The 23592-nt window shown below is 48.0% G+C and overlaps 2 protein-coding genes across 2 annotated transcripts in view; both read right to left on the bottom strand.

Moving 5' to 3' along the window:
* LOC142259227 (uncharacterized) overlaps positions 1-23592 on the bottom strand; it is a 119255-nt gene that overhangs the window by 4828 nt on the left and 90835 nt on the right.
* Positions 69-23592, bottom strand: LOC142259239 (hydroxyacyl-coenzyme A dehydrogenase, mitochondrial-like). The gene is given in 11 exon segments (XM_075331725.1): positions 69-215; positions 1696-1791; positions 1794-2044; positions 16032-16136; positions 16139-16422; positions 16424-16541; positions 17447-17471; positions 17929-18108; positions 18238-18384; positions 23279-23376; positions 23460-23592. Coding segments are annotated over 11 exon segments (1584 nt in total).

Raw genomic sequence — 23592 nt, 5'->3', positions numbered from 1 at the left:
TGTTTGGAATCAGCGGTACAAAAGGACGTTGATGAAATAGAGAATCATGACTGTAAGGCACTAGAGTGTTAATAAGTGCTGAGAAACACGTGCAGTATCAAAACAACAACGGTCATCGTAATCAAAGAAAACAAGAGACTATAACAATATAGCTCTGCAGTGCAGCCAGGCAACCATCTGTCTTTGTAAAATCCTTCTCTGGTCTTCTTTCCAAGCTTATTGTGATACAAGTAAAATATATCTTTGTACCGTGTTAGCCAGTAGAGATAAAAAAATTGTTTAAAAGAACAGAGTCCTCAGTGGTTGATACCTTTTAATGGCTAACTGAAAAGATGATAATAATTGCAAGCTTTCGAGACTACTCAGGTCTCTTCATCAGGCATGGTATAACACAAAATCTGAAGAGTCACATATTTATACACAACAGGACTTAGAATAGTGCAGTAAAAAAAAAACAAAAAAAAACAAAAAAAAAACAAAAACAAGTTATATGAAACAGAACTATCTCTATGGCAGGGGGCAAACTGTTGTGGGGCCATAAATACTGCTGCAGTTCAGTGTGAAAGTTTTATTGTCCTTTGATAAGGGTCTGGTCCAGGGCTGTGATGCGCTCGGATGGTCAGAGGAGCACATCTTTTAACTGATGTAAAAAGACATGAATCCATGAGACACATTCATTCCTTCTCTGAATGTGTCAAAGGTCATCACAAGTTTGTACTCCCAGAGTCTCCTATCTCTCTGGGACTTGAAGTTTCCTTTCAATACCAGCAATTATATGTCCATGATGCTGTGGTCTGAGTTACAAAAATGTTTGGCCACAGGTAGATCCATCCTTTTTTCTCTAATTGTGTGGCGGTGAGAATTCATCCTTGTCCTGAGCTGTTGTCCGGTCTCCCCTACATACAGACCCCCAGTTGGACATTTGGTACATATAATTAAGTACACCATATTGGTTGTAGTGCAGCTGAAGGTACCTGGGATCTTGTAGTCCTGATCCCAGGTACCTTCAGCTGCACTACAACCAATGTGGTGTACTTAATTATATGTACCAAATGTCCAACTGGGGGTCTGTATGTAGGGGAGACCGGACAACAGCTCAGGACAAGGATGAATTCTCACCGCCACACAATTAGAGAAAAAAGGATGGATCTACCTGTGGCCAAACATTTTTGTAACTCAGACCACAGCATCATGGACATGAAATTGCTGGTATTGAAAGGAAACTTCAAGTCCCAGAGAGATAGGAGACTCTGGGAGTACAAACTTATGATGACCTTTGACACATTCAGAGAAGGAATGAATGTGTCTCATGGATTCATGTCTTTTTACATCAGTTAAAAGATGTGCTCCTCTGACCATCCGAGCGCATCACAGCCCTGGACCAGACCCTTATCAAAGGACAATAAAACTTTCACACTGAACTGCAGCAGTATTTATGGCCCCACAACAGTTTGCCCCCTGCCATAGAGATAGTTCTGTTTCATATAACTTGTTTTTTTTTTTGTTTTTTTTTGTTTTGTTTTTTTTACTGCACTATTCTAAGTCCTGTTGTGTATAAATATGTGACTCTTCAGATTTTGTGTTATACCATGCCTGATGAAGAGACCTGAGTAGTCTTGAAAGCTTGCAATTATTACCATCTTTTCAGTTAGCCATTAAAAGGTATCAACCACTGAGGACTCTGTTCTTTTAAACAATTTTTTTTTCAAGCTTATTGTGCAATTCACTGGAGGCAAAAAAGGGGTTTTCAGGTTCCATCTGGTACCAACCATCAATGATGTATTTATGTATTTACTATTGTCAAGACCAACATAATCCAAAAGCTCAAAAGGACCCATTGGGCAACGGGTTCCCAATTTCATTGCAAAATCCATGTCTTCCTCAGATGCATGACCTCTTTCATGAAGATGCACGAATTCCATTAGGTATGGTACCAGAAGATGGTTAACAATGAAGCCTGGGTTGTGTTTACATGACACAGGCGTCTTTCCCAGTGCTTTACTGAAGTCTATGAGAGAGTGAGAAGTTGTTTGGCTAGTCATTGTTGTGTTTAATCAAATATTTTTTATTTTTCATTAAATATACAAAGCCAATGTCAAATTTCCAGCAATAATAAACATAACTACAAACTTTCCATCCCCAACAACCCCTCCCCCCTCAGCGTACATATTACCCACATCTATATAAAAGATCTCACATTTGTGCCTTTCAGTGACATATATTGGAATGTGTAGAACCAGGTATCCCTGCTCAGATACCAACATCTCCCAGCCCTAATATTTATCCATACTGCAAACACGGATTCCACAGTCTATCAAAAAGTGCAAGTTGTTTCCTTTTCCCATATATACTTCTCTCCATCCGAGCAATATGATTAACATATGCGATAAATTCCCCTCTAGTCGGTGGGTCCCCCTGCATCCAATGTTTGGCAATTACTTTCCTGGCTGCATACAGCAATCTGGCTATCACTATTTTAAAAATGTTGTCTACTCTGATTTCCTCCACATAACCTAGGAGACATACCAAAGGTTGTTTGGGAAGTTTGCATCTATAAGCTCCTTCTATTTTGTTAAGAACAGTTATCCAGAAAGACGTCAACCTGGGGTGCGTCCACATCATATGGAAGATGCCGGCATCGTCTCCATTGCACCTAGGGCAGTCAGAGTTACTCCTTAGTCCCATTCTACACATAATTAGTGGGGATCTATACGCCCTATTCACCACATACAGATGGGACAATCTTGCTGGTTCACTCATTGATAATTTCGGTATGTACTCCAGGACACTTTCCCACACCTTATCAGTGATCCCGTCTATCTCTACCTCCCATTTAGTTCTAGTTCTTACTGGGTGGTTAAGCAAATATGTATGCAATAGATCCCTATACAATATATAGTTGATATGATTCCTCTTGTGGGCACACTACTACACACAAACTTCAATACTAGGTCTGCCTGAACCAGCAATGAATGCTTAACCCCCTGAGCCGCTACTGCATGTGCCATTCGTTTATAGTGGTAACACCCGGATGGAGATACCCCAAATTCATCTTGTATTTGTGAAAACCGCTTCAAATGTCTCTGGTCTAGAATATGCCACATATACCATATACGTTTACGTACCCATTCCTTAATTTTGTCTATCTTATATATCTCAGAGCAGTTATCATTTTTCCCACACCGGAGTGAATTCAGTTATTGCCGTAATCCCCCTCATCTGCTTGATCTTTCTCCAAATTCGGTTCATCAAATTAAGTGTAGGGCTTGTTTTCCCTAGTCTCACAAATGATCCGTCCTCCAATCCTAACACCAATGGTTGTCGATGTAAAACATGCCCCACAAGTTTTTTGGGAGATGGAGAAACTTTATTGAACGCCAATTTACCCCGGGAGAGATAAATAATGTGATGACACCTTTTACACACTCAGAGTGGTATCTCTTGAATGATATCCAAGACAACTTGGGTAAATTAAGAATCATCCAGTAGTGGGTTGTGGAGAGCGGAGAAGATGAGCAGATAAGGGTATATCGGGACACATCAGCAACTTCGGAAATACCTAGGGTTGACACAGGTTTTAACGACTTACCAAAGAGCAGTCTGGAATTTTAAGTTGGGACAATATCCCCTATTATGTTTTATTCTGTCAGAGGAATGTTCTTCTTTTGTAACCATGAAGGTCTTTGTTATGTTTATAAAAATTGAAAAAATTTAATAAAAACATTTGGAAAAAAAAAAAACATGCCCCAACAATCTAGATGCTGTATCCACCGCCACTAAATTCGCCCATCCCCTGAAATGTTGACTCTGAGCTGCCAGATAATATATTCCCGGATTGGGTAACGCTAACCCTCCCTCGTCCTTTGGTCTCTGCAACCTTTCAAGTTTGAGTCTGGCTTGTTTGTTCTTCTATATTAGAGCACGGAACATAGAATCAATCTCCTTAAAGTGACTCTGAGGGATCCAGATAGGAGTATTGTGTATCACGTAGAGTATCATGGGCATATGTACCATTTTAATAAGATTAATCCGTCCTATTACTGATAAATAAAGCTTATTCCAAGCAGTTATCTTACTACGCAGTTGCTTCAGCAAAGGGACTAGATTAATAGTGATGTAATTCCCAATTGGTAAGGATACCTGTATGCCCAGATATCTAAACTGGTCCACAACCCATAATCTGTTAACATCATCACACGAGGTCGACCAGTCTATTCCCGTGTCCACCTGGAATAGGTTTATTTGGTCCAAATTATAGTCAGTCCAAAGATCCTTCCGAACCGTTCGATCACCTGCATGGCATGGCTCAATGATGCCCCTGGGTCTCCCAATAATAACAGAATGATGTCTGCATAGAGGGCTATCTTTTCTTCTAGAGGGCCATATACAAATCCCTTTATGTCTCTGTTCTGCCGTATAGCAGCCGCCAGTGGTTCCACCGCTAGAGTAAAAAGGAGAGGCGAGAGCGGGCAACCCTGACGAGTACCCCTTTGTAAGTCCACTGTGTGTGACAACATTCCATTAATCCTCACTTTAGCCACTGGTCTAGCATATAACAGCTGTATCCAAGATATAAAGTTAGGGCCAAATCCCATATGTCTCAGCACTTCCATAGATACCCCCATTCCACACTGTCAAATGCCTTATGGGCATCTAACGAAGCTATCACCCTCTGTCCCGGATTGTCCACCGGTAGCTGCATGTTAAGGTATAATCTTCGTATATTTGTCGCCGTATATCTACTAGGCAAGAAACCCGAATGATCTGGATGAATTCGAGCAGATATCACTTCTGTTAATCGATTAGAGAGTACTTTGGCCAAAATTTTAACATCAGTCGTTAACAGTGAAATAGGCCGGTATGACTCGGGGAGTTATCCTCTTTAGGTATTACTGTTATTATCGCCTCCCTCATAGACGCTGGCAGTGTCCCCCGCTCTCTTACCTCCTCTAAACCATTCAACAAATTGAGTAAGAATATTTCTTCCAGAGATTTGTACACCTCCACCGGCAATCCATCCACCCCCGGGGCTTTTTCATTTGCCATGCCATGCAAAGCTCTCTCCATCTCCTCAAGTGTAATAGGGGCGTCCAGACTGTGTCTCTCTGCCTCTGCTATTTTGGGTAATGTCATTGTATCTAAGAAAATCTCTAGGTCCTGCTGTCTCGACTCCCCTCTAGTGGAGTACAATTCCTCATAAAAGGCTGCGAACGTGTCCAGAATATCTTTCCCCTCCGTGACCAAATCTCCCGTTGTGGTGCGAATGCAGTGTACAAAGGATGGTTTTCTCTGGGCTGCTGTCACCACCGACAACAGCTATTCCACCTTTTCTCCCTCCGCATAGAAGTTTCCTCTGAAAAGCCTGTTTCCTGCTGCTTTCTTCAATACCACTTTATTAACTTCTTCCTGAGCTGCTTTTAGCTTTTGCCTATTCTCTGGTGTGTGCTGTGCTACCATCTCTGCTTCTGCTCCCTTCATAGCCTCTAAGCAATCAATTTCCCCTTGTCTACTACGAGACTTACACTGGCAAACATCTCTAAATAAAAGGCCTCTAAGGTATGCCTTCATGGCGTCCCAAACTACCAAAGGATCTGTGGTGCCCCTGACCTGGTCAGGCACCACAGAGTATTGCACCCATGCTGGGGGCAGTGCTTTCAGGTAATCTCCAAAAAGGCCAGGATGAGGTGCACACACAAACACATAGTGACCAGGTCTCCCACACCATTAGAAGGGACCCTTGGGTAGCCAGAAGGGGTTAACTTTCAATTCCCATCAAGGGGTGTGCTCAGAGGCTGGTTGCTAGGAAGCAGGGCAGACAGGAAGAGAAGGAGGAGAAAGGGGTTGGGAGCTGGGTGTTCAGGAGTGTGGAAGGGAGCAGAGGGGCTCTCATGCTAGCCAGGTCCTGTGGAGTGCAGTAGCTGAAAACGGGGGAGAAAGGGTACCTGTGGGTCGGCCTGAAAGACACCCAGAGAGAGGGGTGGCTGAGTAAGGAGATCCCTGGTATTCCAGCACGCAAGGGGAGACAGGTCCCCAGAGCAGGCAGCAAATCATCCAGAGCTGCTCAACCTTCAGGTGGGGGTACTTCATGCTCTCACTACCACCACACAGAGTCCGAGCCAAGCAGCAATCACCGGGCCCATAAGGGGACAGGGCCAGAAGCCATCCCACCAAGGTCACGCTGCTGGCAGACGGGCCAGAGAGGGGAGCGGGGTTTAGAAACAGCTTCCCTGGAGGAATCCTACCACACTTCAAGCAAGGGATCCTCCCAAACAAAAGGAGTGCAAGGAGGGAGAGTGGACAGCTACCCTCAGAACGGCCTTCTGGAATTCCTGGTTCCACCTGGTTATCGCAGTGTCGCCCGGGCATCTCACAGTGACCACCAAACAGTGAGTAAACACGTTAAAAGACTTTTTGAACTGTGTTTGAGTCATTCTGCGACCTGTGGTTCCACACACCTACACAGGGCCCTGGGGCTTGCCTCACTCTCAGGAGGCTATTACAACTGACTGCACCCACCATCAGTCCCAGGCATCCCTTAACCTGCAGTGGCGGTCTCCACTGGCCGCAATTCTGAGAGTGGCGTCACGACAATCCCAAAACGAAGGTTCCCTACCTGTGACCAGAACCGTCCCACCACGTAGAGTCCCTGAAGGTAATGCACCGCTACACCGCACCTGTGGGGCTTCACAGATCTGCACTACCTCTATTTAAGGCCCTGTCACACACACACACAGACAAATCTTTGGCAGATCTGTGGTTGCAGTGAAATCATGGACATATTGTTCCATTTGTACACAGCCACAAACCTGGCACTGATTGTCCACTATTTCACTGCAACCACAGATTTATCTGTGTGTGTGACAGGGCCTTAAGGGTAAAATATTCCAGCATCTCACTAGATATACTGTCCATGTCAATACTATTTAACGAAACCGGGTGTAACTTCCATTCTCTTGTTAGTCTCTCCCCCACTCCTCGTTTTTTAATAGATACCAGGATTGGATTATGATCCGATATTACTCTAGTCAGATATTCAACATGTGCAATCCCAGAATCCATCAGATCATTTCCCAAGGCCAGGTCTATACGTGAAAGTGTACCAAGGGTCGCGGAGTGACAGGAAAAACAGGTCACCCCCAAATTTCTTATCCTCCAAACGTCTATCAACCCCAATTCTTGGATAAAGGTACCAAACGCTGTCGCACCATCACGTTGCGTCTCCCGTGATTTTTTGCTCCTGTCCCAATATGCATCTATATCAGTGTTTCTCAACTCCAGTCCTCAAGACCCACCAACGATCTGTTATCAGGTATGATATGTTTTCAGGTTTTCCTCAAGCAGACTTTCAGGATTGCCTTAAGGTTGCACAGGTGATGGAATTATTCCCTTTCTAATATCGAGGGTAAACCTGAAAACATGATCTGTTGGTGGGTCTTGAGGACTGGAGTTGAGAAACACTGATCTATATTATTATTATAGTCACCGACCATGAAGAATGGAAAATTCCCCCATTTAGCCGAGCGCTCTCTCACCTCTCTAATTTTGGCACTAGTGTAAGGCCCTCTGTGTCTATCCATGTCTCCACTTCTTCATATTGGGCGGCTCTATGAACCAACATAGAGACCCCTCTAGCATAGGTAGAGAAAGTAGAATGATATGCCTTTTGCACCCATCGTTTGTTCAGTACATTCGTCGTTTCACTTGTCAAATGCATCTCCAATAAACACATTACTGATGGTCTCTGGTCTAGCATATATTTTATCATTGCATCCCTTCTACCTCTATCTGACAGTCCCCTTACATTCCAACATAATACTTTAATCTTCTCTCCCATATTGAATATCACCGGTTATCTTTATACAGGCATCCTGTCCCTCTGTACGCTGAGTCTTCCCCTTCCCTAGCCCTCCCCTTAGAACCACCCCACCAAAACTCCTCCACCTCCGATTTACATCTTTAACTCCCTTATGAGGAATGAGGTCTATCTGTCCTTGACCGGTCAACCTCTCTCCTCTTTTTCTCCCGTACCAAACCTGTCTCATCCTAGTGAGCAGAACCCCCTAACTCACCTCCCGCCTTAACCATATTCGTTTTCATTCACAAATTTCATATAATGTAAACAGTTAACCTGAAAATTTGAAAACTTAAATATTTATCAATCGCCGATGCACGGCCATAGAAAAAATAATTATTATCCTCCTCCTGTCATTGTCCAGCTTATTGTTAGTGAATTCCGCTGTCCCATCTAACATTCAGGAACAGGAGGAGCAGGAGATCAACAATGATAACCCGGTAGGAAAAAAAAAAAAAAGGGGGGTACTGTCTCTGCAACAAAGATGGGCCTATGAAGTTTCCTCCTCTTCTAGCGTATGCAATTGCTTATGAATAACCAGTCTTGAATCCTACAAAAATCACGAGATTGCAATATCGCTCATAGCCAGCTTCTATCCTTCTCAGGTTGCTTGCGGGCTTCCTTGCATTGATGTCTGTTACATCTCGTGGCTCTCCTGAGGCAAGGACTGAGGCAGTCTCCCATTCCTTGCCTGCCACGAGCACTCCTTCTCAGCAGCGCCGAAGGTCTGCCAGACTGCGCAGTGTGCAGGAGATACCTTCTCAGAGAGGCAGCAGAAGGGTGACACCTAGTGGTTCTCCTGTTACAAGGAGTGAAGCGGTCTCCCATTCCTGGCCTGCCGCAGACTCTCCTGCTCAGTGGCCCCGAAGGTCTGCGAGGCTGCGCAATGTGCAGAGGTTTACTGCTCAGGGAAGCAGTGAGATTCCCGTTATATCTGCACATTGTGAGACCGAGGATCCCGCCTCTATTTCCCAGAGGCAGGAGGGTGAGCATGTGCAATGCGTGGTGGGTCCTGATTCGCTCACTGACGTCACACGGCTTGATGACAAGGCTGGTGACGTAGTGAATCCTGACTGGCCAGGCTGGGACGTCGTGGACCCTGATTGGGTCAAGTCCGTCATCTCCGCCTCGCGCCCGCCCTCGGGTGGAGCTGCACCTCCTTAAAAGCTCCCCCTGCCATCATGGCGGCGTGCGACCGTCCTTCTATGTTTGGATGTCTGGCAGCGTGCTGCCACGCCACTGCTCAGGCATTACTGTCTCTTGTGGGCTTGGCCCTTGCTGCTCCGGCAGTACCTCGTTTGCAGGCCGTGTTCCTGCCTTGCTGCTCCGGCAGTACCCCCGTCAACAGGCCGTGTTCCTGTCCCAGGTGAGCTCCTCAAGTCTCCATTGGACTCACCTGGTTATTGAAAGCACACGTGCGTGGGCACCTCTGTGCTACCCTCGTGCCATATTCTCGTGACTTCCACTGGCACACGTGCGTGGGCACCTCTGTGCTTCCCCGTGCAACAGGTACACCGAGCCGTGAGATCTGTGCCATACAACCCTCAGGGGTTAGGGCAGATCGGTGTACATAGATCGTCTGTGACATTCCAGACGATCGCTAGCAGCAACCCGCTCACTCTTCACCCACCATAGCGGCGGTCCCTTACACCGCACAGTGGACCTTGACCGGCGGAAGCAGTCCATTTCCCATCTTGGCACGCTTCCCCGGGTCCCCCTCGTAACATTATGGTCGCGCCAAAGGTCTGGCTATGGCTGAAGAGCAGCAGCAGTTGCTGCGTTATGTGCAGCAGTTGGAGTCACGATTGGCAGCAGTGGAGCAGTCTTCCTCCGATAAGACTACTCTGACGACAGTCGCCACCCAGGCGGCTACCCAGGCTGTGCTATTGGGCGGAAGGTCTCCTCGCCTTGCGCTTCCAGAGCGCTTTAGCGGCAACAGCTCTGAGTGCCGTGGGTTTATAAACCAGGTTACCACCTACTTAGAGCTGTCCGCGACTCTTTACGCTACTGAGAAGGCGAAGGTAGCCTTCGTCCAGTCCCTGCTCACAGGGAGAGCGCTGAAGTGGTCCACGCCGTTGTGGGAGCGCGGAGATCGTGTGGTGAATAACTTAGCAGCTTATCTTGGGGCCATGAGAATGGTGTTCCTCGGGCCTCAAGTCACCCACGATTCCGCGCTGCGCCTCCTACGACTTCGGCAAGGGTCTGCTTCAGTCGGGGACTTTGCTGTACACTTTAGGACACTGGCCGCAGAGCTGGACTGGCCGGATAAGGTCCTTGTCCCTGTGTTTTGGGAGGGCCTGGCAGGGTTTGTCAAAGACGCACTGGCCACACGTGAGGTGCCTGCCACTTTAGAGTCCTTGATTCAGGTTGCCTCTCGCATAGACATCCGCCAGGCGGAGCGAAGGCTCGAGGTCTCTTCAGCACCCACGTCTTCTCGGCCTAAAAAGCGTCTGACTCCCGTCTTCCATCAGACAGGTCCCCCAGCCAGTCCTGTAGGCGACTCCGTGGAGTCAATGGAAGTGTCCAAGGTGGTCTCCTCTGCCCCAGGTTCTCGGTCTTGTGTCATCTGCTTTTCCTGTGGGCAGAGGGGACACATAGCTACCCTATGTCCCAAACCGTGGGGAAAAGACAGCGTCTAGTTTCTATCAGAGGGGGGACTCTAGACGCTACTTCTCCCTCTAGGTTGACTATCAGCGACCAGTTGCAGTTCGGCACTACTCTCTTCTCTGCCCTGGCTTGCTTGGACTCAGGCGCTGAAGGCAATTTCATCTCGACCTCCCTGGCAACCCGATACTCAGTTCCCCTGGTTCTGTTGCCCAAGCCACTCAGGGTCCGGGTAGTCGACGGGTCCATACTACTCGATCCCATCACCCAGATCACCATCCCTCTCAGGATGGATGTACCACCGGGACACCATGAGCAGGTGTCCTTCCTGGTGCTTCCAGGGGGGACGGATGAGATCCTACTGGGTCTTCCCTGGTTGAGACAGCATGCTCCTATACTCAACTGGGCAACAGGGGAGATCTCATCCTGGGCAGGATCCTGTAGAGAGCACCTCGTGACTACCGAACCACCCGCTACCATTAGGTCGGTTGGGTCCTCAGGGAATACTGAGGGGCCGGGTTTACCGACACCTTATGAGGCCTACAGGGATGTCTTTTCCAAAAGGGCCGCAGATACTCTTCCTCCCCACCGGCCATATGATTGCCGAATAGACCTGAAGCCAGGCTCCGAGCCCCCTAGGGGCAGAGTGTATCCACTCTCTGCTCCAGAGACGGAGGCTATGTCCAAATATATTCAGGACAGCCTGGCGAAGGGGTTCATTCGCAAGTCTATTTCACCGGCTGGTGCAGGGTTCTTTTTTGTGCAGAAGAAGGAAGGGGATCTGCGCCCCTGTATCGATTACAGGGGATTAAATGCAATCACAATCAAGAACAAATACCCTTTGCCCCTCATTACTGAGCTATTTGATCGATTCCGCGGGGCAAAGGTCTTCACAAAGCTGGATCTACGCGGGGCGTATAATCTAGTGCGAGTCCGAAAGGGCGATGAGTGGAAGACCGCCTTTAACACCAGGGACGGTCACTACGAGTATCTAGTAATGCCCTTCGGACTCTGCAATGCCCCCGCCGTATTTCAAGACTTTGTGAATGACATTTTCCGGGATTTGTATCTTTCCGTGGTTGCATACCTGGATGACATTCTTATCTTCTCCCCCGATCTTACCACCCATCGGAGGGATGTCATCCGAGTACTTAAGAGGCTCCGCACCCATTCGTTATATGCTAAGCTGGAAAAGTGCGTTTTTGAACAGGAATCCTTGCCGTTCCTGGGGTACATAGTGTCCAGTCAGGGGTTAGCAATGGATCCGGGGAAGTTGGAGACAGTGATGAACTGGCCTGAGCCCCGCTCGCTGAAGGCGATCCAGCGATTCTTGGGGTTTATCAATTATTATCGCCAGTTCATTCCCAACTTCTCGACGGTGGCAGCACCCATTATTGCCCTTACCCGCAAGGGCGCTAATCCCAAAGCATGGACACGGGAAACGGTAGAGGCATTTCACACTCTCAAAACTCACTTCTCCAGAGCTCCCATCCTTCATCGTCCAGACATCTCCAAACCCTTCCTACTGGAGGTAGACGCCTCTTCGGTCGGTGCAGGTGCAGTCCTGTACCAGAAAAACGAACGAGGAAGGAAACATCCGTGTTTCTTTTTCTCCAAGACCTTTTCTCCGGCCGAGAGGAACTACTCCATAGGGGATAGGGAGTTACTGGCGATGAAACTAGCATTCCAGGAATGGCGGCATCTCCTGGAGGGTGCGAAGCATCCATTTGAGGTTTTTTCTGACCACAAAAACCTCACATACCTCCAGACAGCACAACGCCTGAACCCAAGGCAGGCCCGTTGGTCTTTATTCTTCTCCCGGTTCCGCTTTATTATCCGCCACCTGGCCGGTGAGAAGAACGTACGGGCCGATGCCTTGTCACGTTGTATGGTTGTGTTGGAGGAGGACGAGGAGGAGCCTCGTCTTATACTACCCCCGGACAGCTTGAGGATGGTCACTCCCACTTCTTTGGACCAGGTGCCACCTGGCAAAACCCTCGTTCCCCCTGAACTACGGAACGAGGTGCTATCGTGGGTTCATGCCTCCAAGGTCGGGGGTCACTTCGGGGTCAAAAGGACCAGAGACCTGGTGACCAGGCATTATTGGTGGCCGAGACTACCCCAGGACATACAGGAATATGTGGGAGCCTGTATGTCGTGTGCTCGGAATAAGCCGTCCCGGCAGAGACCGGCAGGTCTTCTTCACCCACTGCCAGTGCCGGATCGTCCCTGGGAAGTGGTAGGGATGGACTTCCTGGGAGATCTGCCCAAGTCAGCAGGGCACAGGGTCGTATGGGTCATCACGGACCACTTCTCTAAAATGGTCCACTTGGTGCCTCTCCCACGACTCCCGACGTCACGTGCTCTCGCCACCTTGTTCATTCGGCATGTATTTAGGTTGCATGGCATGCCTGACAAGGTGGTGAGCGACCGGGGTCCCCAGTTCGCGTCTCGCTTCTGGAGAGAGCTCTGTAAGCTCCTGCAGATAGAGCTGAACATCTCCTCCGCATACCATCCCGAGACCAATGGACTAGTGGAGAGGACTAATCAGACCTTGGTAACTTACCTCCGCCATTTTATATCCGCGCACCACGACAACTGGGCTAACCTCCTTCCTTGGGCCGAATTTGCCATTAACAATTCGGTCCATGAATCCTCTGGCCAGACTCCGTTCCTACTCAATAACGGACAACATCCCAGAATCCCGGTTCCGATGCCCATTACGTCACCCGATACTAGAGTGGAGGATTGGGCGACCAAGGCCCGGGAGATCTGGGATGATACCCAAGAGGCTCTTAAAAGGGCCAAAGACCGGATGGTGACAACGGCTGATGTTCGCCGCCGCCCTGCACCATCCTTCGCCCCTGGTGACCTAGTATGGCTGTCCTCTAAGAATGTTAACCTACGGGTACAGGCAGCCAAATTCGCCCCTAGGTATCTGGGTCCGTTTAAAGTACTACAGCAGGTAAACCCAGTGGCATATCGACTCCAGCTCCCTCCACGCTGGGCTATAGCCAACACCTTTCACGTGTCCCTCCTGAAACCCGTACGACTTAATAAATTCTCGGGGTCCCTGCCGGCTCAAACCGACTCCCCGTCCGACGACCCTGAGGTGGCAAAACTTGTGGAGACAAAAGTCATACAGGGCAAGAGGTACTACCTCGTGGAGTGGGCCGGCCGTGGTCCGGAGCATAGATCCTGGGAGTTGAAGGATCATATCCGCGCCCCGGGTTTGATAGCGGCCTTCGAGCACGGACAGGGGGGGGGCCTAGACGGGGGGGTAATGTTACATCTCGTGGCTCTCCTGAGGCAAGGACTGAGGCAGTCTCCCATTCCTTGCCTGCCACGAGCACTCCTTCTCAGCAGCGCCGAAGGTCTGCCAGACTGCGCAGTGTGCAGGAGATACCTTCTCAGAGAGGCAGCAGAAGGGTGACACCTAGTGGTTCTCCTGTTACAAGGAGTGAAGCGGTCTCCCATTCCTGGCCTGCCGCAGACTCTCCTGCTCGGCGGCCCCGAAGGTCTGCGAGGCTGCGCAATGTGCAGAGGTTTACTGCTCAGGGAAGCAGTGAGATTCCCGTTATCTCTGCACATTGTGAGACCAAGGATCCCGCCTCTATTTCCCAGAGGCAGGAGGGTGAGCATGTGCAATGCGTGGTGGGTCCTGATTCGCTCACTGACGTCACACGGCTTGATGACAAGGCTGGTGATGTGGTGAATCCTGACTGGCCAGGCTGGGACGTCGTGGACCCTGATTGGGTCAAGTCCGTCATCTCCGCCTCGCGCCCGCCCTCGGGTGGAGCTGCACCTCCTTAAAAGCTCCCCCTGCCATCATGGCGGCGCGCGACCGTCCTTCTATGTTTGGATGTCTGGCAGCGTGCTGCCACGCCACTGCTCAGGCATTACTGTCTCTTGTGGGCTTGGCCCTTGCTGCTCCGGCAGTACCTCATTTGCAGGCCGTGTTCCTGCCTTGCTGCTCCGGCAGTACCCCCGTCAACAGGCCGTGTTCCTGTCCCAGGTGAGCTCCTCAAGTCTCCATTGGACTCACCTGGTTATTGAAAGCACACGTGCGTGGGCACCTCTGTGCTACCCTCGTGCCATATTCTCGTGACTTCCACTGGCACACGTGCGTGGGCACCTCTGTGCTTCCCCGTGCAACAGGTACACCGAGCCGTGAGATCTGTGCCATACAACCCTCAGGGGTTAGGGCAGATCGGTGTACATAGATCGTCTGTGACATTCCAGACGATCGCTAGCAGCAACCCGCTCACTCTTCACCCACCATAGCGGCGGTCCCTTACACCGCACAGTGGACCTTGACCGGCGGAAGCAGTCCATTTCCCATCTTGGCACGCTTCCCCGGGTCCCCCTCGTAACAGATGTCTATCCGCTTCATGACGTCTCCCGGATCAAGAAAGAAGTGAACCTTCTCCAGTGCTACTACTCGTAGTTTTGCTGGGAAAATCATGGAGTATTTAACCTCCAGCTCTCTGAGTCGTGTCTTTACCCCTGTGAATTGCATTCTTTGCTTCTGTACCGGTACAGAGTAGTCAGGGTATATAGCTACTGGGTGTCCATCTATTGTCAGGGTCTCCATATCCCGTGTCTTGCGCAGAATAATATCCCGGTCTCTGTAGTTAAGCAGCTTCGCCAGCATCATACGAGGTCCCTTGCCAGGTAGCTGCAGTTGCATTGGGACCCTTTCAATAGCGTATAGCTTAGTCAGATTATCGGCATCAATCTTCTCTTTAAGTCACGTTTCTATGAATTCAGTAGGATTTCTTCCCTCAGCTCTTTCCGGGAAGCCCACCAGTCTTATATTGTTCCTCCTAGAACGGTTCTCCAAGTCGTCCGTTTTTTGCGGCCATCTCAGATATCTGCTGCTGGAATTTTTTCTCTGCTTTTTGTAGTGCAAATATGTGATCCTCAGCTGTCCCCACCCTTTCCTCCACAGCACTGGTTCTCATATCAGTTTTCTTCTGGTCTTTTTTGAGAGTAGCTATATCTCCCTGTATTCCCAGCACCTGCTGGGTTAAAGTTGTGAGGGCCTGTTTGCAGAAGGAGACCACCTGAAATACATCCTTAATAGTGGGGTTCTTCTGTATTTCATCTGCTGCCTGCTGCTCTCCTGAATCCTCATCCTGTTTATCTTCCCCTGATTCTCCCCTTGCTCCTTCAGCCTCCTCCGGGTCTTCCTCCTCCTCCCATTTTCTTCCACCATCTTACCAGGCTCCCCCAGAGGTTCCTCGATTGCCTTGCATACTGTGCCAGCTTTGGAGCCGCTTCCATGCGGCACTGGCAGGCTACGTTTGCCTTCTCCGCCTCCTCTCTGACCTTGGCGCCATCTTGTGAGCCAGGCACTTTCCCCGCTCCCGCTTCCTTCTGCCGCCGCTTGGTCATCTCGCCGATTCAGGAGCTGGCACTTCTCCTGCTGGGAGTCGGGTCCTTCCCCTGTCCTCCGGTGCCACTATATCCGTCGGCCATGCGGTGGTTCCGGCGGTGTCACAGTGAGTCAACGGGAGAGTGTCTCCTCGCGTGCACTCACATCCCGGTCCAGGCTCCGCCCCCCCAGTCATTGGTGTCTTAATGACCTCCACCAGCTTCATCATTGGTACTGGATTAAAGAAATGCAGCCCTCCGAACTGATCCAGCCTAGTTGTGGAGTTGGCGATGTCAGCTATGAGGAAGTGTTGCTGGCAAATATGGTGTGCTCTGGTGCAAATTTGTCCAGTGTCTTGATTAGTGCATTTTTCACTTCCAGGTTTTCTATTATGACTTCCACCACCAGATCATTGCTGTGCACCACAGCCGCTGGGTCCGTGCTTGTGCTGAAGTTTGAGAGGGTTTTGCTGATGAATTGTGAATCAGCCTCAGGCTTATCCAACATCTTCTTAGTGACCATTTTCAAGCTGTCTTCAATACTTTTGGTAAACTTTTTCAAGATGTCATCAGTCTGGTACACTAAAACAAGTGTGTCTGGTTGCTGCAGCTACCTGCGCTATCCCGGCATCCATCAGACCTCCTCCGATCACAGTCACGTGCTTGATAGTCAGCTTGTTTGCAGTGGCGCCGGAGGCCACACATTTTGCTATGAATTACCAGCAAGAGGAGGCCATATCTGCTTGTACTGCTGGGAGCTGAAGGACATGCGAGTGATGTCAGCACAGCGCGCCATGATGATTTAGTCGCACAATCTTTTTTCACAAGTCTGCGTTGCATAAAAAATTGATTGAAAAGTGATTTCTGTCAGAATTCTGGCATAATTGCTTTGAAGGATCAAGGTCTAGGTGTCAAATCTCCTTCTGTAGGTGTCTCCAATCCTTCCAGGGTAGTTTCCCAGTAATTCACATTCTCCAAAGCAATAATTTTATTAGATATTTTTTGGTAGTTTAAAAATGTGATATTTCAGTGTGTGGCTGTAACTCTTTTTTTCTATTATTCAGCTATCTACACACACACACACACACACACACACACACACACACACACACACCAGCCTGTCTCCTCTTCAGCTTTAGACTCCTGCAATTAAGAGACCTTTGGTCACATGACGTGATGTCAAAAAGGTTCTTAAGCAGTCCTATAAATGGCATATAAACACTGCAGCCGCTAGGAGAATGGGGGCCCTGTGTAATTGCCCAGTTTCCTCTCCCTGTCTACTAATGCCAGTCCTGCATGCCAGCCTGTGTCCTGGTCAGTTCTTTTAGACTCCTAGAATTAAAAGACCTTTGGGTATATCATGTCACGTGACTTCATAAAAGTTCCTTAAACAATCAACCTTAGAATACAACTGATGGGGACCCTAAGAGACTGGGGTTCCTGAGAAATTGCACAGTTTGACTCCTCCCAACACTGGCCCTGACTATAACTAGGGCTTTTTTTTAGGGAAACAGGGTATTCATGAACTCTCTGCAGGTCTTTGAGTTGCCTTCATAACTACTTAGAGAAGACACTAGAAACAAACAGCAGAAGAAGCCGAAGCAAAGAAAATACAGCTGAAAAAAGCAGAGCAGAAAATCTAAAAATGTAAATATAAAATGAGTGCAGAAAGTAAATGAGTAGATATCTCTTACTGGATAGATCTGGAGGAAACACATCCTGAGGAACATCGGGAGCTTCTTGTTTACAGTCCTGTGGGAGAAGAGGACGGGGACATCTCTCTGGTGTTGTCCTCTTACTGGATAGAACTGGAGGAGACACATACAGGGACTGAATTCATTCCTTACATACAGATAATTATAGGCCGTGTGTATTTAGTCCTGTCTATTACCTGGTGATGTGAGGGGCTGGGGAACCTCCATCATGACGTCCTTGTACAGATCTTTGTGTCCTTCTAAATACTCCCACTCCTCCATGGAGAAATAGACGGTGACGTCCTGACACCTTATAGGAACCTGACACATACAATGATACCGTCACCCCCGATCCCTTCATAGCGTTACTGTATAATGTCCCAGCATTCCCAGCAGTGTCACCTCTCCAGTCAGCAGCTCAATCATCTTGTAGGTGAGTTCTAGGATCTTCTGGTCATTGATGTCCTCATGTATCGGGGGGTGAGGTGGAGGCCCCGTGATTGGGCTCAGGGGTCTTCCCCATCCCTCAGACACAGGGGCCTGACAGCGCTCACTAGAGGTCTTCTTCACTACTGTGTAATCCTGGTTATGGAGAGACACAGTAATAAATCTCACTCCAGACATTTCCAGAGTCCTCACCTCTCCAGTTCGGTCCATCTGTTATTCCCATAGATAAGAATGATGTAATGTGACGTCATCAGAATCTCTCACCTCTCCAGTAAGCCGGAAGAGGATCTCTAGGGTGAGGTGTAATATCCTCTCCGCCATCTTGTCCCTGTCCACATCCATCCTTGATGGGTCAATTATTAGAATTCTCTTATATAGATCTCCACTGAGAGGATCCGATATTGTAGGGACCTGAATGGGGAGAAGATGACGATGTGACATCATAAAGAATCCTGTACAGTAATATAATTACTGGAGACTTTATATCCGATCACTGGCCGCAGAAATAACGCTAACATGTATGGCATGAAGGAGGTGTGCCGCCCCTGCAGCGGATCGCACCGCTCGGATCCGAGGGTTGGTGATTACTCGTGGCTCGAGGGCCGGGGCCACACTCAAATGGGAAAGGGGGATATTTACAGGGCAGTGGTATAGTTCGTGACGCCACCCATGGTGTACGGTAATTGGGAGTACCGCCGCTGCCGTTGGGAGTACCCGGGGTGACGGAATGGGGCAGCAAGGTGACGTTACCCTCCACGGGTAGGGGGGTAGGCCCCAGGACTCTGGATAGTGGTTATGGGGGTGCAGTGCGGGGGTCAGTTGGGTACTCACTCAGCAATGAAGCTGATGCTGACAACAGGGTAAACCAAGTCTCTGACTGCTGTTGCCTCTCGAGGGGAGCTCGTCTGGGTCCCGTCCCCTGCAGCACTGCCTGGTGGTCCGTGACCTGGCTCCTGGCACAAATTTAGAGTGTCCGTTGTGGCCTGGTAGCTTGGCGCTTGCCGGGCCCCGCTCCCCACTGTGGCTAAGTGAATGAGCCTGCTCTCAGGGGCTCACGTTTGGGATTTCAGTGGGCCGCTTACTAGGAAAGCCCTATCTCCCTCGTTGCGCTAGTGCCCCTGATCTCTGAGCTGGGTGGGAACAGTCCATAAAGGCCCCGTTCTCAGGTTAATTGCCGGGTTGCCTGATGCTTCTCCTCGACCTAGGGTCCGTGTACCCCGCTGTGCCTTCGGTCCCGGACCGGTGATAAGACCAGGCTGCTGGCCGTCCTCCTCAATGGGTTCTAGGCACCTAGCCTCAATCCCCTGCGACCGGGGGTCCGACTCCTCTAGGTCCAGACCACCGTCTGTGACCTAGTCTGCTTCTTCCCTGGGAGCTCCAACTCCCAGATTCCTCAGAGCTCCTCACAGCTCGAGGGTTACTACTCGACTGAGCTGACACCTTCCACCTCCCTGCTTGACCCCTAGGTGGGCGGCCCTATTCCTACTTAAGCAGCTCTCTGGTGTGCCTGACAGGTGTGGTGCAAAGTGTATCTAGGATTTGTGAATGCTGGTGGAGGCAGTACTGCAGGTTAGGTTCCCAGAACCATGGGGGTTGAATACTGCACGGGGAGGGCAGTTTGTGCAGTACCCTGTGACGACCCGAATAGACCAGGGCGTCACAAAGACAGTTCCTGGTTTTGGGCTGTAGAAACCGAAATGAAGATTCTTGATCCAATAATATTAAGAAGTGGCTTTTACTTGACATGTATGGCACGTGACACTTTTATACTATTCATCTGTTTGCTTGTTTTAGGTTTTTTTTTGTATGTTTGCAGGTTTTTAGCTTTCCAGATTTTTTTGTCTGATTTTTAAACTGCAATATTTTTCAATATTTGCAAAATTACTGCATAATAATGACACTGAAAAAGACGTGGGTGTGTGGGAGGACGAGAAAACCAACCAGTGCCAGGAAGCTGCTGCCAAGGCAGATAACATAATAGGATGCAGTGAACGAGGCACAGATGCTCCGGACAAGAACAGTTTTGCCTCTATACAAGTCACTAGTGCGGCCACATTTACAATATTCTGCACAATTTCGGGCTCCAGTGAATGAGGAGGACATAACTGAACTAGAGCGGGTGCAGAGAAGAGCGACCATTAAAGGAATGGAAGGTCTGCACTAGGAGGACAGGTTAGCAAGCTTGGGGCTATTAATTTGGAAACACAAAGGCTACGGGGCAATTTTATTACAATGTACAAGTATATCAGGGGCATTACTGAGATATTTCTAATTAGCTTTTTACAACTGAGGCCTGCAATGATGACAAGGAGGTTCAATCATAATCACAGATGGGGATTCTTTACTGTAAGAGCAGTGAGAATATGGAACTCTCTGACACATGGTCTGATAATTCTTCATAGACTACAAACATTCAAGGCGGGCTTGGATGACTTCCGTAAAAAGTATATTATGGCAGGTTATCCCTACTAGATTTTGTGATGGGACATTGATCCAGGGAACTAATCTGATATTTTTAGTCATGAAGGAATTTTTCCCCTTGTAAGGGTATTCACACCGCCGGAACGTTTCCACTTATTTTAGCGTCATACCCACAAATGTAAATGTATTTTATTAGGATTTTATGTGATATACCAGCATTAAGTAACAAGTATTTGTGAAGTGTAAAGGAAATGATAGATGGTTTTCTACATATTTAAAACTATAAATCTGAATATTGTGACGTGCATTTGTATTAAGCCCCTTGTAGTATGATGCTCCTGAGTGACCAATTGCCTCCAGAAGTCACATAATTAGTAAATTAAGTCACCTGTATCATTTATTCTCAGTATAACTACAGCTGTTTTGTGAAGGTTTCACAAGTTTTGTTTCAGAACATTAGGGATCAAAAAGCATCTTGAAAATCAAGAAACCCACCAGACAGGTCAGGGATAAAGTTGTGGAGACAAGTAAAGCAAGGCTCAGTTATAAAAAAAATAGCCAAAGCTCTGAACATCTCACTAAGCACTTTTCAATCCATCATCCAAAAATAGCTGGAGTATAGTGTGGAGACATGAGGGTCAGTGAGTACGGTCGTCCGCTGGCCTGGCTGTCTTCAGAAAGACCACTCTGACCAGGGCTCATCCCACTGAACGCCCGCACTTCTTCCTTGTGGGCAGGACACTACTCAGACAACACAGGATGAGGGAACCACACCTTGGTAAGATGTTACTGGTTCACCAACAGGCAAACATATATTGTACATTTCCAGAAAGATCACAAGATGGTACAAGCGACAGAGTCTCTCCCATCCGTTGGCTCGCAAGGGATTAGATTCTTTGCGACTTCGGGGCTTCCTGGACTAACTATCCCAGTCAGCAGCGCCTCACTTTTGATGAGCACCCACTGAAAGGAGTTAGCGGCAAGCTTAGAAAGATGACTGAGCACAGCAAGATACAGCATGTAGCCAGGCAACTGAATTGTCCTCACCTGGGTTATCCAGGCACAATTGTGGGCTCAGCATTGAGCAGTGAAGCAGATCTGTGATCTTGCAGCTAAAAATGTGCATTTTAGGCTGAAGTCCTGCAAAATGAATGTGGAAAGAGGAGGAAAGTCCTTTTTATACACCTCAGTTCTCATTTCAGAGTAATGTATCTTACAGGATTGGTGGGAGATGGCTGTTCTCTCATTGGTTCAATTAAATTCGACTGCATAATATTCCTCTAATTGACATAGTCAAACAGGCTGAGGCAATCAACATTTAACAGACAATATGGCTCTGGTCAGTCTGACATGAAACAATGGCTAACTTCTCTTGATTTGCCAATCAAAAGCACAATATGTCTGGCCTAATTAAGAAAAGTTCACCCCTCACACAAATCTCCAGATATTTGTTTGTCACACAAAGCACAACTGCAAAACTACAAACACATGGCCTTCCACCTAAACTGACATCCCAAGCAAGAAGAGCACTATTATAGAGAAGCAGCCAAGAAGCCCGTGGTCAGTGGAAAAGCAGGAGCGATCCAGAGCTCAGGGGGAGAATCTGTCCACAGGACAACTATAAGTCATAAACTCCACAAATTTGGCCTTTATGGAAAAGTGGACATTTTTAAAAGCAAAACATAAGAATTGAAAATTTCTTCACAGACGCCGTCATCCAATTTACCTGAGATAGAGCTGTTTTATAGAGTAGAAAGGGCAAAAATGTCACCTCTAGATGTGCAAAGCTGGTAGACACGTCCCCCAAGAGACTGGCAGCAGCAATTGCAGTGAAAGGATGTCCTGCAAAGTATTCACTCAGGGGGCTGAATACTAATGCACATCACAATTTTCAGAGTTATATTTCTTAAAATGTTTAGAAATCCATGTATAATTTCCTTTATACTTTACAAGAATAAACGTACTTACTACTTTGTGCTGTTATCACATAAAACCCCAATAAAATCCATTTGTTTGTGGCTGTAATGTGAAAAAATGTGGAAATGTTCATCGGGTGTGAATAGTTTTTCAAGGAACGGTATGTCTACCTTCAACCTAAAAACTAAATTTTGTCACGAATGTTCTCCAGTCCACACCCGGATATTTTATGTAGACCAAATATTTTGGTGCAAACTTGTCACCATTTAGGAAAACATGAGACTTTTTGCAGTAAAAGTCACAAACAGGTCAAAGGAAAAATACAAAGCGTTTCTATTATGCGCAAAACTCATGATCCAATTGGACCAATATGAAGAATCTGGACCAAAAAACATTAATACGAGAAGATAAAAAAAAAAGTGACTTAGAAAAACCCAACAGAATTGATGAGTTGGATGTAGGTTTGTGGTGCGGAGCCCGTTATACCGGCAGACGGGATGTGACCGGAGGCAGAAATATTCACAGAAGGGAAAGATTTTACACTTTGTAGATAAATCCTCTCTTCCCGGGTTGTAACGGCCTCTAATGCCGGGATCACACGGCCGGATAAAGAATCATCACAGCTTCCTCCAGAAAACTAGGACAAGTCTTTTCTTATTTCTGTCACACGCAGATTCTGTCAGTGAGAAAGAAAATCCCCATCTGCACCGCCACATCCAATAACAATGGTATGAGGACGAGACGTTGTGTTATTTTATGGACAGCACTGAAAATACATACAGTAGTGTGAACGAGGACTAAAAGGAACCATCAAAGCTCTTATCTCTCCTAATCCTGCCATCTCCACCGCTCTCATTACACAAGTATAACACATATAATACTGGAGGATAAAACAAGACTGAGCAGAAGACCTTCACAGCCGTCTACACATCATAGGGAGATTTCATGGCCCCTTCTCTCCATCTACCTGATGATCCTGAGGAACATCGGGGTCTTCTTGTTTACAGTCCTCTGGGAGAAGAGGACGGGGACATCTCTCTGGTGTTGTCCTCTTACTGGATAGACCTGGAGGAGACACATACAGGGACTGAATTCATTCCTTACATACAGATAATTATAGGCCGTGTGTATTTAGTCCTGTCTATTACCTGGTGATGTGAGGGGCTGGGGATCCTCCATCATGACGTCCTTGTACAGATCTTTGTGTCCTTCTAAATACTCCCACTCCTCCATGGAGAAATAGACGGTGACGTCCTGACACCTTATAGGAACCTGACACAT

Source organism: Anomaloglossus baeobatrachus (assembly GCF_048569485.1).
Source record: "Anomaloglossus baeobatrachus isolate aAnoBae1 chromosome 5 unlocalized genomic scaffold, aAnoBae1.hap1 SUPER_5_unloc_4, whole genome shotgun sequence".
Lineage (NCBI taxonomy): Eukaryota > Metazoa > Chordata > Amphibia > Anura > Aromobatidae > Anomaloglossus > Anomaloglossus baeobatrachus.
The sequence above is the reverse complement of the archived record's forward strand: the minus strand, read 5'-3'. Positions and strand labels throughout refer to the sequence as shown.